The 17,224-nt window shown below is 40.2% G+C and overlaps 1 protein-coding gene across 1 annotated transcript in view; it reads left to right on the forward strand.

The window, feature by feature from the left end:
* The window catches only part of LOC107090321 (ubiquitin carboxyl-terminal hydrolase 22-like), a 31,656-nt gene that overhangs the window by 4,237 nt on the left and 10,195 nt on the right, over nt 1-17,224 (forward strand). The window contains exons 2-7 of the mRNA XM_015383636.1: nt 2,053-2,185; nt 7,026-7,139; nt 9,586-9,687; nt 13,319-13,485; nt 13,567-13,714; nt 13,842-13,944. Of these exons, the coding sequence (XP_015239122.1) occupies nt 2,053-2,185; nt 7,026-7,139; nt 9,586-9,687; nt 13,319-13,485; nt 13,567-13,714; nt 13,842-13,944 (767 nt within the window). The remainder of the gene's footprint in view (nt 1-2,052; nt 2,186-7,025; nt 7,140-9,585; nt 9,688-13,318; nt 13,486-13,566; nt 13,715-13,841; nt 13,945-17,224) is intronic.

Consider the following 17,224-nt stretch of genomic DNA (forward strand, 5'->3'; position numbering starts at 1 on the left):
GTTTTTTTTTTCGTACATGACTAAAGGGATACACGCCCATTTAGGTGGTTTAAAGTGTATTTTTGGTACTAAACTAAAGGGATAAACTAAGGGGAAAAACGGGGATAAACTGCAGGGATAAAGGGGTATTGACTGTGGGTTTGCTCATCTGACAGAACAGCGGGCCTGTGCTCCTATTGGTCAGTCTCAACAGAACTGACAGCTGATTGGTGGTTTTGAGAGAGAGAGGAAAAACATTTAATAATCGTTTTCCAAATGTCAGTTTATCTTTTATTAAATGAGAAAATATTTTCTCAAAGCTTTTTTGTCAGTCTCAAATAGCATCAGTTTTTTTGCTATCAGCGTGAAAACTTGTTTTTTTTATATATATTGATCCCACTTTCGAAATTATTTTCTGCTTTCAGATGACTTTTTCTTGAATTTAATAAAAACACAAAAATACTCCATAATTACTTTGTAAAAAAAAAATAGAATAAGATAATTAAACAGAACAGAAAGCTTTCCATCAAGTTCCACCCTAAAGGTATTTTGGTGTCTACCAGCTTTTTTGCCGGCGGACATCATTGCCAACTCATCTTTTCTAAGTGGTTTTATGAAGCACACTGGAAGCAATGTGTGTATGAACGTCAGCTGCAGGATTTGGTGCTGATGGAGAACTTTGACCGAAACCTGCAGGTTGTTTAAGTCTGCTGGTGATGCTCTGGGAAGCCTGCATCTCATTGTTAGACTCTGTGGTTTCCATTTCTTGGTCCCAAAATGGTCACAAAAAAGTTCAGAGTGGAGCCAGTAGAGCCAAACCAGGCCTGAGTGTTTTCAGTCCCCGAATGTCTGCAGAATCCTGCAAATAATGCAGTCGTTTGCATCATTTAAAGGATGTAAAATATTGAAATATTCAGCTTTCCTTTTTTTAACCCTCCTCTCCAGTTTTCACTCCTTTGTCGTCTCTCATCGTGTTTCTAGATCCATACTTATCTCCACGTATCCCTCAAACCTCCTTCTCTGTCCCTGTCAGAGAAATCCCCCCTATAGCACGATGCTACCACCACACAGTTTTCTGCATGTAAGACACATGGATTGTTTTGGTCGTGTTCTTTTTTTTTTAAAGCTTGTTCACCACTACAACCCCATAAAAAAACAAAACAACATGGAAGTGATGTAATATGTTGAGGCAGAGGGTTTTAGGTAGGAGAAATACTTTAGCGCAACACAAGGCAGGTTTATAATGCAGACCCCGTCCTCTGACCAGGCGACACTTCTCCATCGGTGTTTGTCCGTCCGCCTAATAATGTGTAGAAACATCATCATGCCTTTAATATATTTTCCCAATGTTCGACCACAGAACACGCAGCAAACCCTTCAGTTCCCACATGCATCGGTGAGCCTCAGTTTCCCATGACCCACTTTTCGATTTAAACAAGTTTTTTTTCACTCTGGGGTTTTCCAGAGCATTTATTTTTTTCAGTCTGTGCATTTTGAAGCCTATTTTGACACCACATACAGCAATCTTTTTTTTTTTGTTCATAATACTCTATTTCTGCAGCCTCGTTCGCATGCGTCTCTTCCAGCAGCTTTCACTTTATCAATGCACAAAGGCTTACATTTCACCTTCTCCATGCATGCCTTCCCCTCCTCCATCTGTGTTCCTCTTATTCTTCCCTCCCTTCTTTTTTTCCCAGCATTATGCATTTCTTCTGATATTCATGCCAGCATATCATCTGCATGCTTTTGAACTGCTGCAATCTACGCTCCATGCACGCCTCACATCTCCCTCCCTCGCTTTTTGGCACAGAGGATCTTTTATTTGCAGTTTGAACGTAAAGTTCAGATGTTTTTTGGGCGAATCTTCTTTAGAAAACCAACATTTTGAATCAATTCTTCACATTTTTCAAGTTTAGTATTTAGGATGAGCGGATTATAGCTGCAACTTTGCTCTTTTATTGTTATTTTTTTTACCCTACATGATGTGCTGCTGTCCGCTTTGGTGATAGTTTTTGTCGAATATCTTACCCACTGCCTTTTCTGTCCCAAACTCACCTCTTTCTACTTTTGCAGGCCAAGTCATGCATCTGTCACATGTGCGGAGCCCACCTCAACAGACTCCACTCCTGCCTCTACTGTGTCTTCTTTGCCTGCTTCTCCAAAAAACACATCCATGAACACGCCAAGAGCAAAAGGCATAACCTGGGTATGACCACACAGTCTCCCTCATCCACCTCCTGCTGTATGTAAATTAGTATGTAAAACAGCAGACAACAAATCTGTGTAATTAGCAGAGGTTCTAGTGAGCTGGATCTTATTATATTTAGATGTTTCCTAATCTCTATGCAGTAGATAGTTAGATCATCTTGGATGTGGTACAAAAATCAACCTTGCTGCACTCCATTAAGCCTTCCTGTTGTCTGTTTGAAATGTTGCTCTCCCTACCTGAATGAACCACAGGGTGGTCTAATGCTACCCTGAGCCATGCTAAGAAACACCGCTCTTCTAGATGTTTTTAGCAGCTGTTTATAAGTCCTGCTTCACCTTCTGTTTATCAGGGTGTGTTGGTGTATAAGGAGGTTGTTAATGTTTGAACACACTCCAACCTCAGGGTGACACACTGGCAGCGTTGAGAGGCACTTTATCAAGAGCCACATAGTTAGGAGCTCTTATGCAAGCCTGTGCAACATAATTGCAACACCTTTCACAGAGAGATTAACCTCAGGGGGTGAATAATGATGTCACTGGTGTATTTGGACCCATGTAGCCCATTTGAAGAAACAAGCGTTGGTGACGTGACTAATGGATAGGTTGATGGATAATGAAGATTAGCTGCACCATGTTGTTATTTGATGTTTCTCTTTTTATTATTATTGTAAAGCTAATTGCTTCATTCAGAGGTGCCTGTGGGAGGAAGGTAAATCCCTACAGCGCAGTAAAACATACCTCCTTAAAGCTGTCTGGGGCTTTGTTTCAGGAACTGAACCAACTTGCCCACACAAAGGCTGCTGTCTTGGCATATTTCCACAGCCAAGGATGGATTCTGGAGCCTAAATGATATCTTTGTATGAATTTGAGTAAAGACGTAGGGATCAGTTGTTTTTCTTTGTCCTACCCCCCTGATAGTCCCTCAAGGACAGAACAAGCTGTGATAAACCAAATATTGATTGGATGTTATTTAAATAAATATAGGGTGCAAAAAGGATAAACATCTATTTGATGACGTATGAAACCCAACTGCTGAAAATATCTGAATATGAATGGATATTAATGTAAACTTTTAGCTACTAGAGGTGTTAGGCATTTAACTTCCACTTTAAAGCGACCGGTGACACCACTTTGTTTCCCTCAGCGCATCTGAAAGACAAAAACACATTCACTCACCAGGATATTTTAAAGCTTGCTGTCTGCTGTCACTGCTGGAGCGTTTTCACCTGCCTTCTTCTGGGAACCAATGACGACCTTAAGGGGGAATGCCATTTTTTTTAACATTTGGCCACTTGATTTTACGGTATTCCATCATGTTCTACTCACCCATATGAGTTTTGTGTCATTTGGAGCTGTTCTGAAGATATTCCGTTAGGTTATATCCAAGTAACGTCTTCCTATGGGCAACGACTTGAAGGCAGAAACTAAACTGTTCATAATTTATTCTTTATGGTACGCCAGCATTCATAACATGTAGGCGAATCACTGTCCCCCAGACATCCATGGTTATATTTTTATATTTATATGTTTTAAAAACAAAGCGGCGCGTGTATGACGTCATCACCCTTGCGCACATTTGTAAATAAGAAGGTAAATGTGCTTAAAACCCATTTTTTTGTGTGGAAGTCATTGTAAGTCTGGGTATCGGCATAGTTCCACTGTAATTCTAAATGTTTTAGTGTGACCAGTGTCTGCTGAATTCTGGTATGCAGTAAGCCCAAAGATTCGCTCATAAAAAATTTTACTTGATTTTCAGCATAACAGCCCATTGGTAAGAACTGATTCATCCATCCATTTTCCGTCACGCTTATCCCTGCTGGGGTTGCGATGGGTGCTGGTGCCTATCTCCAGCTGTCTACGGGTGAGAGGCAGGGTCCACTCTGGACAGGTCGCCAATCCATCGCAGGGCAACACAGAGAAAAATAGGACAAACAACCAGGACAAAAAGGAGAATTTAGAGAAGTCAATTAACCTAACAGTCATGTTTTTGGACTGTGTGAGGAAGCAGGGGTTTCCGGAGAGAATCCAAGCATTCTCAGGAAGAACATGCAAACTCCATGCAGAAAGACCCCGGGGAGCGAACCTGAGACCTTCTTCCTGCACTGAGCAGCCCCTGATGAGAACATTATGGAATGGGAATTTCTTTTGTATACAAAATGATAATAAAAATTGGCTACCGTATTTTCACGACCATAAGGCGCACCGGACTAAAAGGCGCACTCTCAGTTATGTGTCCCATTTCTGTATTTAACACACACATAAGGCGCACCGGACTATAGGGCGCGTTTTTTATATANATATAATATACAAGTTTCACTTTTTAAATGGAATTACTGAAATCAATCTACTTTTTCATGATATTCTAATTTTATGACCAGCACCTGTAAATGCTTAAATGGTCTGTATGATTAAAATGCTCTATCAATGATTAAAAGAGAAGGGCAGCAGAATAAAATAAAAGTCCAATCTCAGCCCACTGGTGAGTTGTGCTGTTTTTAGAAGATGATGTGGACACCCCCATGTGGCCCCTGAAGGCGCACGGCGTTGTGTCCTTGGGCAAGAAGCTTCACCCACGTTGCCTCCTGATTGCGCACTGCAGCCTCGCTTCTGTCACTGAGCCCCAGGGCAGCTGTGGCTACAATTTAGCTCCCCACCATTAGTGTGTGAGTTAATGACTGAATGTAGTGTACAGCTCCTTGGTCAAGTCTACCGCCCTGAAAAGCTGCTATACAAGGACAGACCATTTTCCATTTCAATTTTAATGAGACTACACAGAAACTGAGGAGCAATTTTACGGGCCTGACGGGAGGAGAGGCACAATTCAAAGTAAAACGCATCAACCTTAGGAGAAAATACAATCAAAAAACATTAATATTTCAGCTCTGGCATACCTCTGCTCTGGAGTTACTTCTCCAAATACCGCTAAGGTTCCACTTAAAGGGCTGATAAGACTTCTGCAAACGCACACATCAAATGTCGCTTTTGCTGGTATGCTTCTGCACCATTGGTCTGGAATTTCAAGGGACGCACAGTTTCCCGCCAAAGCGCAAGGGGAAGCCTATTCGAAAACTCGTGTGAACTTTTTAAAAATGGCGCGTCCGACCACCGAATCGAGAAGGACGACCACACAGACAGCCGGAAAGGCATACCAAGGACCAATCACAGCTGCTTTTTGTCTGCACACTTCCACTTGAGGTCTGCGCGGGTGTGTGACCGTCCGATGCGTAGTCAGGATTTTTTTCACAGAGACACATTTGAAGCTTGCAGAGGTTATGCGTCAGAAACATGAATTGGCCTTAAGAATAACCAGCGACACTCTAGTGGATAGTGGTAGTTACACTGAGAGAAGTTCTGCTCAATTCAATTCCAGAACACTTTTTAATCCCAAAGGGAAATTAAATTCATGTGCATTTTATCAGTTGTTTAGATGTGACGCATTTGAATCAATTAAACCAGTTGATTATTAGTTAACCTCCCTATATGACAAAATTTTATTCAGTCTTGATGCAAACACTAGTCAAAGCATTAAAAGGGGTGTGGTCTTCCTGCCATACAACTAGGTGATATGGTTTTTAAAAGTCAACATTTGTACGTGTATAAATGCCTCCTGTTTAATGTGTAGGTATTGTAGTGCGGCTCTGTCGGATTTACAGACGTACAGAAAGATTCCTGCAACCTGGATGTTTTTAAAAAGCTTCCCTTAGAATCGGTGCCGTTCTCAGAGAACTCAGCGGTCATTGTGGTTTCTGTTAACCACAAAACATGGCCTCAGACACATTTAGACTCAAGTCACTAACAATTGCCTCTGGAGTTGCATTTTTTATCGTATCTGAAGGCTAGATGTATGTCAGCCGTAATAAAGATGCAATAAAAGGTGCTTTAAATCTTTAGCCAGAGCATCATCCTGGTGATGTAAATGTGCGATGCACCTTCAGGGTCTTCATTCTTCCCTTTCTGGAGGTGAGCGTGGCAGCGAGGAGCTGAGAGAGTATCTAGAATTGGCAGATTTTGAGAAACCTATGTATGGTACCACCCCCACCCCCCCTTTCCCCCACGCTGAGTTATCGTTCTGCTCAGGAAGACCTCCTGCTGTGTGCAACGTGGCACTCCCCACTGAGTATAATTGTAAGTTTAATTAGGTTATCTGCTGAATTATGTGCTTTAAAATGGTTAAGAAGCAGAGAAAAGGACAGATCTCTGCAGAGCGGCGACAGAGTAATTAAGCATCCTTAACAAACCCCATGAAACCTGCAGATATTAAATAAATCTCCTTTCGTCCTTTACCTCCCTATTTCAACCATTTTTGTTTGCTGCATCATGTAGGCTTTTCTGCATCCCCATCCTCTTGTCTTTGGCCCTCTTGTTCCCATGGTTACCCAGTGACCCCCATCGATACGGATAAACGTTCAAGGATTTTCATCAACTGCACCTTCTTCGTTCCAGATCTTTCTTGAGTCCTTTCCTTCTATCCTGTAGTTTTTCTGTTTCTTATTTTTCCTCCATATCTGCAAAGGTCGGCTGCTGAGAGGCCCACATGCTGGTTGTTATGGCAACCTTAAACAGGTAAACGTAGGTTGCAGAAGAGGGGATGAGAAAGGAGGGAAGGGGCGTAGAGGATGTGTTTGACTTCTGTAAACACTTGAGTTTCTTCTTCCTCAGATTTCAGGGTGTGTGTTGTTTCAAATGGTTGCAGATTATTGATAGGAAGCGGCTTCGCGCATTTTGCACAAACATTATCTTCCTCACTGTCCAGTAAACCAAAACCCTCTTTGCTTTTGCATGAAGAGGATTTATGCATTGCCTTTTGATATCCTTCTGTCTCTCTCTCCATCCTCCAGCTATCGACCTGCTGTATGGGGGAATTTACTGCTTTATGTGCCAAGACTACATTTATGACAAAGAGATGGAGCAAATGTCCAAAGAGGAGCAGAGGAAAGCCTGGAAAATGCAAGGTACTTCAGCACTGAACACAACCAGTCCATTAGTGAGAAACAGCTCGACTGATGCAGCTTTTTGAGCTGATGTTGATTATTTCCACATCAGTTTAAACGTCCCTAATATGTTCTGCTGATTTATGTTTTTCTTGAGCGAATTTTAAGGCCAATGTTGGTTTATCTCTCTGTTTACATGATAAAAAGGACAAAAGTAACATTTATTTAACTTCATATAAGCCAGATTGATCAGTGTAGCTCAGTTTGGATTCTCCACACTTTTCCTGCGGAAAGTGTTCGCAAAAGGAAAGACATTCAGTTAAATCCTTGGAGCTGATTGGGTAAATCACCAAGCGGAACTTTCCTGCCATGTCAAGCTTTTAGCCAATCGCAGCATCAGTAGCTGTTGTTTTGATCATGTTTGAAGTAAGGAATGGAGGATATTCCGCGCAAAATAGGCACAGCTCTGTTTTTTTTTTTGCCTCAGCAGGGGAGTGGTGGTCTAATGCAGAGGTCACGGATTAGCGGACCACGGTCCGGATCTGGACCCACCTGCTGGCTAATCCAGACCCAACCTGATTTTGAACATTTATAAATGTTGTCTGACGGCAGTGTCTAATTTCACTTGCACCGCTTCCCCTGTTTATACGGTAAAGCCCTACGGCACCAGGCCACACCTGATTCAAATTATCCAATGAGCTGCTGTCAGTCTGGGTTGCTGCTGCTGCTACTTTTAGACACAGCAGGCAAACCTGTGGCAAGCCGAGTGATGGGAAACAAGGAGAAGATGATCAGAAAAAGTGAAAGAAAGTGTGGACTGCTGGAAGAAGCACCGTGAACTGGTGAAAAAAAAGTGAAATGGTGCTCTAAGATGAACCTGCACATTTAGAGTATGTTTGGCTCAACCTGCTGCTGTGAAGCAGGATTCTCCACCATGACCAGAATCAAAAATAAATATGGATCCAGGCTCAAAATGAGCACCTTGATATGTGCTTGAGAATGGCTTAGTCTCCATTCAAACCCAGGTTTAAAGCCTTGCAGGGCAGCATAAAGCCCACTGCTCTCATTAGAACACAGAAAAAAGAAAGAAAATAACAAACGGTCAGTTCAGGTGTTTTATAAAATATGTGAATCAGGAAATTGTCTATATACCAAACTGAGCGATTGTCGTTCTCTACTTCAGATTTTAAAATGGAAAAATGTTCTATTTTTTTCATATTTTTCTATTTAAAAATTCAATGTATAACATGGATGCAGAAACACCTCCTACAGCTTCCACTCTGGGTCTCTGAGCAAGACCCTTAACCCCACACTGCTCCCTGGGCGCCGCACAATGGCAGCCCACTGCTCCACAAGGGATGGGTTAAATGCAGTGGTACATTTCTCCAATGTGAGATCAATAAATTTATATTTTGATTATTAATAAATCTCATTTATTTACATAAACCTCAATAAATAAAACTATATTTTAGGAATGCAAGTGATTGATTAATGAATAAATCTAATGTTGAATTATTTCATTGATCAATGGATTCATTGATAAGCATTTTCTTAAAATCCTCCTGTATTAAGATAATCTTTCCATAACACAAATAGCTAAATATAATTTTTACAGTACATCATTTTATCTATTAATAAATATTGATTGAACAAACTAAAATTGTTGTTTTTTTTTGCACATTATTGAACTTATTTTTGTGATATAATAAAACAGATTGAGTGAGAGAGAGTGAATTTCGTTGCTTTGTACTTGTGACAGTGTAATGACAATAAAGTTCAATTCTTCTTCCTCTTTAGTTTTGTGGTTGACGTCATTCATGTCACTGCATTTCATCGGTACAAAACATTTCTGTATTTCTTTCAAGATGTATTTTTGGGAGTTTGTAAATTCCCAAATCTCACGACAATTCATCTTGAAAGGGAAACATTTATCAGTAAATGAAAGAAAACCTTTTCAATGTATAACAGATGAGAAAGCAGCAATCAACGTTATCTTTGAGGGAATTGCTGCTGAATGCACTAATGAGCTGGCGAACGCAAGCTGATGTGTGTAGGGATCCCATAAATACGCCCCCACCTATAATGTGATGGTCTAGCTCAAAACAAAGGCATGTCTTAGAATGGCCTAGTCAAAGGCCAGAATTGAATACAATTGAGAATCTATACAAGATTTGAAATGTTCTTTTCTTACATTCTCATGGTGGAAATTTGGCCAAATTTGAAATAATGAGTATGATAGTCTGTAGATTTGGAGCTAGTAGAGACGTAACACTGAAAGCTAGCACCAAAAATGAGGCTCCATTCACTGGTTTTAGTTTCTGTTTCTGACTAAATGTGGATTTTATAGTTTCCCACAATGCTGTTGTGAGGAGTTATTCAAATAGTCCTCCCTCTATAAGTCCTAAAATAGAAACAAATTACTTATACATGCAAATTTTGTTTAAACTCATTTCCATTTGTGCTGCAGGCATCGGGGAAAAGTATTCGACGTGGGAGCCCACCAAGAGGGAGCTGGAGCTGCTTCGCCACAATCCCAAGAGGAGGAGAATCACCTCCAACTGTACAATTGGTTGGTGCATCTGTGCTCCCAGAACTCTTAGCTGTCAGGGATTAGGAGCAGATTGCTGTCCTGATCAGCTCCTCGTCCGAGATGGATTGGAGATCAGCTGAGGAGGAGAGCCTAGATGTTTTATTTAAAGGCTTCCATTGGCTGTTAGCCCTGATGGATGGAGCCATTTTCCTGCTGCATTCAGATGATGTATTCCTAGATTAACTGTCTATTTGAGGCATTAGCTGATGTTTGGGCTGTAGTCGGTGCAGCATCAGTGAATGTTATGTAGCTGTGTGCAGCACTGACTGGTTCTGGCAAACCTTTTATCACCTTGTAGCAGCTTGCAGAGAAGTGCCCAGCGCTATTAACATCATTGGTACCGAGGAGGGGGTTAGAATCCTGGCTGCTCATCAGACGGCCTCCTCCTCCTGATTTCCACCCTCTCATCGGGGAAAGTGCTTTGTCCTTCATCAGGGCAGATGGAAGCACCTCGCCCCCCTATTGTTGGCCTTATCCTTCCTGCAGAATAGCTCTACATGCTGAGACTTTGACTAGGCTGTTTTAACACAGGAAGATGGTTTTGGAGGTAATGATAAGCAGGGATTAAAGTATTCTGGCCTCAGGCTGGATTTCCGGCCTCTAGTGATTGCCCATGGGTAAAAAAAAAAATTTATAAAAAATAAATTGAGGGTAAATAGAACTAAAAAGACAAGCGCTCTGAAACTAACAGTATTAGCCAATCAGAAGAAGAAGGGGGCGGGTCTTGGGAAAGCATACCGCCAGATAGATGGTGGTACAGTGCTGAAGGGAAAGTCAACTTGCGTCGTTTACGGCTCCATTCAAAGGAGAGACGTGTTAAAAGTAAAAAAATAAATTAATTAAACTTTGAGTTTGGACAGAAGGACAATGGAGAGAACGGAATTGCACGGACTTATTTACACATCCAGCGGCAAAAAGGTGCTACGCAAACATGAATTAGACGCCGGTCATCTAGCTGCTGTTCGTGCGGCCGTGCACACTACATGTTTGCCGGGAGCTACGGCAAAAGCTGATTTATCTGCGTCAATAACTGACCGTGTATGTGAGTTAGAAATAAGGGTTTGTGCTTCCCTCGCAGAACACGACCTCTCATTCACACTAGATATGGATGAACTTTTGCCATCTTCTAGGCGTTTTTGGTATTGGATTTTCAAAAGTCAAATTTAGTATTTAATCATTCATGCATTCCAAAAATATGAAACTTTGATATCAGGCAGTCTTTTGGTTTGATTGAGAACAAAATTGTGGCCCAATGATAAAGATAATCCTCAAAAATACAACTTCTCTATATATAGGGTTTCTTGACTGTGTCGAAAAACTTAATCGTTTTATTACTATATTGATAGAAATGTTGCTTCTCATGAAGCAAACAGGAGATGGAATAAGAAAAACAATAAACCAGATGGTTTTATATCTTCTGTATGAACCTACATTCTCTAACAGTAGATTCATTACAACAGTGTTTCTGCTCATCATGATGTTTGGTCTCAGTTTTCTCAAAGCTCTGAATTTTGATTTGGATTAATGACAAACAGGATTCATGTAATTTCCATTAGATGTCCTAGATTTTGTTCATGGATCTCAGAGTTACAGAAGCCAAATGTAAAATCTGCTAACTGATGTGAATTATCACCCTGTTTCTCCATGCATCCAGTAAACACATTGAGGTTTGATCGTCCATCAGCCTGTGTTCAGTCAGGCAGGCTCCTATCAGTCCCTGGGGCTCACATAGAAAACAAGCATATTGAGAAGATTCAGTCAGTAGGAAAAATATCTGCTTCTCTTCCAGCAGGCAGTGATGGAGAGCTTATTACAGGATAACAACATGGGCTTAGTGTAGAAACCTGTTTATGCTACTAAAAAATGATAGTTACAAATATAGTTAATGCTGAGAAAGATCAGCATCCCTCAGCCACTATATGTTAAGATCCAGTTGAACCAAACTCTCCATTATGGGTGGGGGGGGTGACATTACTCTCAACGAGTGACAGTTGGTTCCCCTTTCTGCAGTTTTATCAGTGAATAGTTCATCCCTGCCGCCGTCCGTTCTGAACAGAACCAGCTGTCCCTAACTACTGACATGGCTAGTTTGAATGATCTCCATCCAACTACATGGAGATGTTTCCACATATGTTGTTTTTTAAATTAAGACTATATTTATTAGCCTTCTTTATTTCTTTTTTTTTTTTTTTACAGATTTCGTTTCCTTACTTTGACTAAATATTTTTTTCTGCAGGGATCAATAAATGTGATAGAATGCTAGAATTCTGATAAATGTGAAACTGAGTGGGATTGTTGCCTCCCACTGCTGTCATGATGTTTTACACCCAAATTTTAAGATTTTATTACTAGGACTGGGTAAAAAAAATCGATTCAATGGATTTTGGATCGGTTCCTTTGCATTTTAGCAAAATGGATGTGCAGGGAATGAGGTCGATTGGTTTTATAGTAATGCGTGTGACGTTCACATTCAAATGAGCAGGTGTGTGCAAATGCTGACCAAAGTAACACACCGCTCAGCAAGCTGTCCCACTGAAGTCTGATGTCTGGAACCATTTTGGATTTAAAATAGATAAAGATAATGTGCTGGATATGTGACATTAAGGTGACTTCCCACTGCATTGATAATGAGTGGCGCCTCACATCTCATGCTACAGACCACCAAGATGACTTCTAGCCGGACGGCTGCAAATTTGTTAATGCAAACATTAACAAACGGGGGCTGCAGTTGTTACAGACAACTCTGCAAATATGGTTTGTGCAGTGAAGATAATGCAGCAGATGCATGTCTGCTGTGTCCCCGCTGTTCACGTCTGCTCGCTTGTGTGAGGCTTCACTTTCTCACGTTTCACAAACAAGTTTGCTCTTCTAAGACAGTTTTGTTCACATCTCAAGTTTAAACTGTCCGATTTACAAGTTTGCACTTTGTGTTTAATACGACTTAAAATCTAAAAGACATGAGTATTTTGAAACGCAGTTGAACCACTTTCATAAATGTAAAAACAGATCGAATCGAAATAAATCGATTTAGAACTGCATGAATCAAAATCGAATCGATTCAGGACTTTGGCCAAAATACCAGCCCTATTTATTACATAACTAATTCTCACTTTTTTTTTAAAGAAACCTTACATGATGCGTATTCAATTATATAATAAAGCTTATTTATTTGAAATGCATAATCATAAGTTTTAGGTATTTACAATTAATAAAGTATACTTATTCAAAAGTAAACTAATTAATGAGTGTATTTATTTCAATTCCTAAAGCTTGAAATTGCATGAAGAGACTCGATTATTATGGAATAAACAATAAAAACGTAAACCTCACAATTATGTATTTGAAATAAAAAAAGCATTATTATACAAACAAATCTGCATCATGTGTTTATATTATAGGTTTGTGTTAAAATGATTTAAACTAAAAGTAAATTACACTTTTTTTATGTAATAAAATTTTATAAATCTTCAAATTTGGGTGAAATATTTTTGTGATCTGGTGAGTTCTAGTCTGCAGGTTGCCTTTAATTCTTTGCCTTTGTGTTTAAATAGTATCAGATCTAATCTGTGGGCATCAGAGGGATGATAATCCCTCGGTTTTTCTCCCTCAGGGCTGCGTGGTCTGATCAACCTGGGCAACACTTGCTTCATGAATTGCATCGTCCAGGCGCTGACGCACACGCCGCTGCTACGGGACTTCTTCCTGTCCGACCGACACAAATGTGAGATGCAGAGCAACTCGTGTCTGGTGTGCGAGATGTCCCAACTCTTCCAGGAGGTGAATATCCTTCCTTTTTTCTCTTAGTGGCCTAACAGGGAAAGTTTGCTCTCATCTCCTCCGTTCTCCTCGCCCCTCTAGTTCTACTCAGGCCACCGCTCCCCTCACATCCCGTTTCGCCTCCTGCACCTGGTGTGGACCCACGCCCGCCACTTAGCTGGCTACGAGCAGCAGGACGCTCATGAGTTCCTCATCGCGGCGTTGGACGTGCTGCACCGACACTGCAAAGGTGAAAACAGAGATGAGGGAGGAACGCGGTTCACAGGCTGACAGATCTGTCTCACTTTTGAGTGGGACGTTAAAGTTCACCTGGATGGCTTTTATAAAACATTTTATACGTCTCTGTGTCTCCACAGACGACAACGGGAAGAAAGCCAACAACCCAAACCACTGTAACTGCATCATTGACCAAATCTTCACAGGGGGTCTGCAGTCTGACGTCACCTGCCAAGTGTGCCAGTAAGTGTGTGTTTGAGTCAAATGGCAAACCTCAGAACGAAAAGACGAAGCTGTCATGATGCTTTTTCTATTAAACTCTGGTTCTTGTCTGCTTGTGATCCACCCTGAGCTTCACTGTTGATCACTCCCACATCTGCATTTTGAGCTGCTTCACTGCAGCAGCAACAAGGCCGAAAGCCTTATGGTTGGTCTCTAGCTCCACCTGCTGGATCCATGCTACAATTGCAGCTTTGAACTGCTCCTTTCAAACATGTTGGTGTGTTTGAATATAAACGTATTCTTATCATGTAGGGTTTAAAAAAAGTTTGGGAAGCATGCTTGAGAAAAGAAAAAAAAAAAAAAAGCAGAAACTAAATGTAGATAAGGAATCCAGTCCTACCTTAAAGGTATCGTTGAGAATATAGTTTTTTTTCAGGGCGGATCATCAAAATCATTAAAAGCCATCAAATTATTACTTTTTAAATGAAGTTCTGAATTGGCATTAAAATCCATTAAATGTGCTTATTGGTGCATTTAAAATGCTTTATTTAAAAAACAGAATAAAAACAGATGTATCAGATATAACTGCTAGATAGAACTGCTCCCAGTTGATTGTAAGGCCGCATGTTCAGAAAAGAAGCTGGAAAACGAGGAACTTGAGAAATGGCTGCAGCCTGTCCACTGTAAAGATGATATGATGATTTTGCCGTGTTATCTATATATATATATATATATATATATACATTACCATTCAAACGTTTTGGGTCACCCAAACAATTTGGTGTTTTCCTGAAAAGTCACACTTATTCACCACCATACTTTGTAAAATGAATAGAAAATAGAGTCAAGACATTGACAAGGTTAGAAATAATGATTTGTATTTGAAATAAGATTTTTTTCCCATCAAACTTTGCTTTCATCAAAGAATCCTCCATTTGCAGCAATTACAGCATTGCAGACCTTTGGAATTTTAGCTGTTAATTTGTTGAGGTAATCTGGAGAAATTGCACCCCACGCTTCCAGAAGCAGCTCCTACAAGTTGGATTGGTTGGATGGGCACTTCTTGAGTACCATACGGTGAAGCTGCTCCCACAACAGCTCAATGGTCACAAAGCAACCCCAGACCATCACATTATCTCCACCATGCTTAACAGATGGCGTCAGGCATTCTTCCAGCATCTTTTCATTGGCCCTTGTCCATTAATGGACAAGGGCCAGATTGAGGTAAATGTGCTCGTAGCTCTGCTACAACAGCAGGATACGATCACCTCGTGAAGGCCGACTGNACTGCAGCAGCAACAAGGCCGAAAGCCTTATGGTTGGTCTCTAGCTCCACCTGCTGGATCCATGCTACAATTGCAGCTTTGAACTGCTCCTTTCAGACATGTTTGTGTGTTTGAATATAAAGGTTTTCTTTATTATGTAGGATTTAAAAAAAGTTTGGGAAGCACGTTTGAGAAAAGGAAAAAAACAACTAAATTTAGATAAGGAATCCAGTCCTACCTTAAAGGTATCGTGGAGAATATTGTTTTTTCAGGTCCGATCATCGAAAACATTAAAAGCCATCAAATTATTACTTTTCAAATTAAGGTCTTAATTGGCATTAAAATTCATTAAATGTGATTATTGGTGCATTTAAAAAGCTTTATTTAAAAAAAAGAATAAAAACAGATATATTATATCAAATAGAACTGCTCCCAGTTGATGGTAAAGCCGCATGTTTGGAAAAGAAGCTGGAAAACGAGGAACTAAGATCATTAAAAAGCATTAAATTACAGTTAGTAATTCCTGTATAAACCCTGTTTGGGTAAGCCGTCTTACGTGCTCGTCCCCATTTTCACTTACCGGTGGTGAGTTCAGTAAGGTTCAAAGTTCAAAGTAAGCTTGCATGAGCGATGCAAAGACCAACTTTTAAACAGAGCGTGCACAAGGAGAAATGGGCTTCTGCATGCACTCGCATGAGTTTAATAGGCATTCCCTCTTGGGAGCGGGTACAGGGTTGTGCTTGTACATTTTTTTTCTATAGTGGACTGGGCAGGTCTTCCAAAATTTGTGAAGATCCTTCACTATACTACACTTTAATGTAGCCCTGCTCGTGCTTCTCTTGTCTGAATCCCAACATTTCCTTAAGACCTTTAATAGAAAGTGATGAGAGCATATTTGGGTTTTAAATCAGCTCTAGTTTCTCACAGCCCTGAATTGGGGGAAGTGGCGGCCTAGTGTTTAGGGCATTGGGCTTGGAATCCTGAGGTTGTGAGTTTGAAACCCACTTCCACAGCCTCCACTCTAGGTCTCTGAGCAAGAACCTTAACCCCACACTGTTCCCTGTGCGCCCCACGATGGCAGCCCACTGCTCCCCAAGGGGACGGGTTAAATGCAGAGGTACATTTCTCCAATGTGAGATCATTCAATTTATATTATTATTATTATTAATAAATCTAATTTATTTACATAAACCTCGATAAGTAAAAGGGATGCAAGTAATTGATTAATGAATTAATCAAATGTTTAATGATTTTAATATATATATTGAATTATATATATATAATTTTTACAGTACATCATTTTATCTATTAATAAATATTGACTGAACAAACAAAACATGTTTTTTTTTGTGCAAATTATTGAACTTATTTTTGTGATATAACAAAACAGGAACCTATTATGTTACTGTATAGAAGTAAAGATGAATAAAACGTGAAACTTATCATTTTCCATGTACAGAGAAATAAAACTATCATTGAAAAACAGGGTATGTCACTCTGACATACTGTTACACCACTTTGTTTCTCTGAAGTGGACTGATCTACTGATCTAGTTCTCTTTTTTTAATGTGATTAAACAGTCAGATGGGCAGAGTTTTTACTGCTAGCAATCCTTTTAAAGATGCAGTTCTGGTTTAGTTTTAGTAGAATTTAGTAAAATGTCTTTTTCTATCATCTTACAAAAGTTTTAGGTAACTATCTCCAAGCTAGTTAGCACGGCTAAATGGCTGCTGTTTCACTGTAGTTTGAGTGTTTATATTTACAAACAGAACCAAATAAAGTTATCATCGCTGTTAAACAGTGAAAATAATCCTGGAATGGACTGCATGCCTCCTCTCCTCTCTGGGGAGGCATGCCCTTGTCCATTGATGAACAAGGGCAAGATTGAGGTAAATGTGCTCGTAGCTGTGCTTCAACAGCAGGATACGATCACCTCGTGAAGGCCGACTGATTTACGATTCCTAATAAGAAGTTGGTCTTTCAGGACTGAAAAATTGGCCATAAAAAATCCTGCATTGTTTGCCTTAAAATAGGAG

The sequence above is a fragment of the Cyprinodon variegatus genome, unplaced genomic scaffold (assembly GCF_000732505.1).
Source record: "Cyprinodon variegatus isolate N-32 unplaced genomic scaffold, C_variegatus-1.0 Scaffold290, whole genome shotgun sequence".
Taxonomy (NCBI): domain Eukaryota; kingdom Metazoa; phylum Chordata; class Actinopteri; order Cyprinodontiformes; family Cyprinodontidae; genus Cyprinodon; species Cyprinodon variegatus.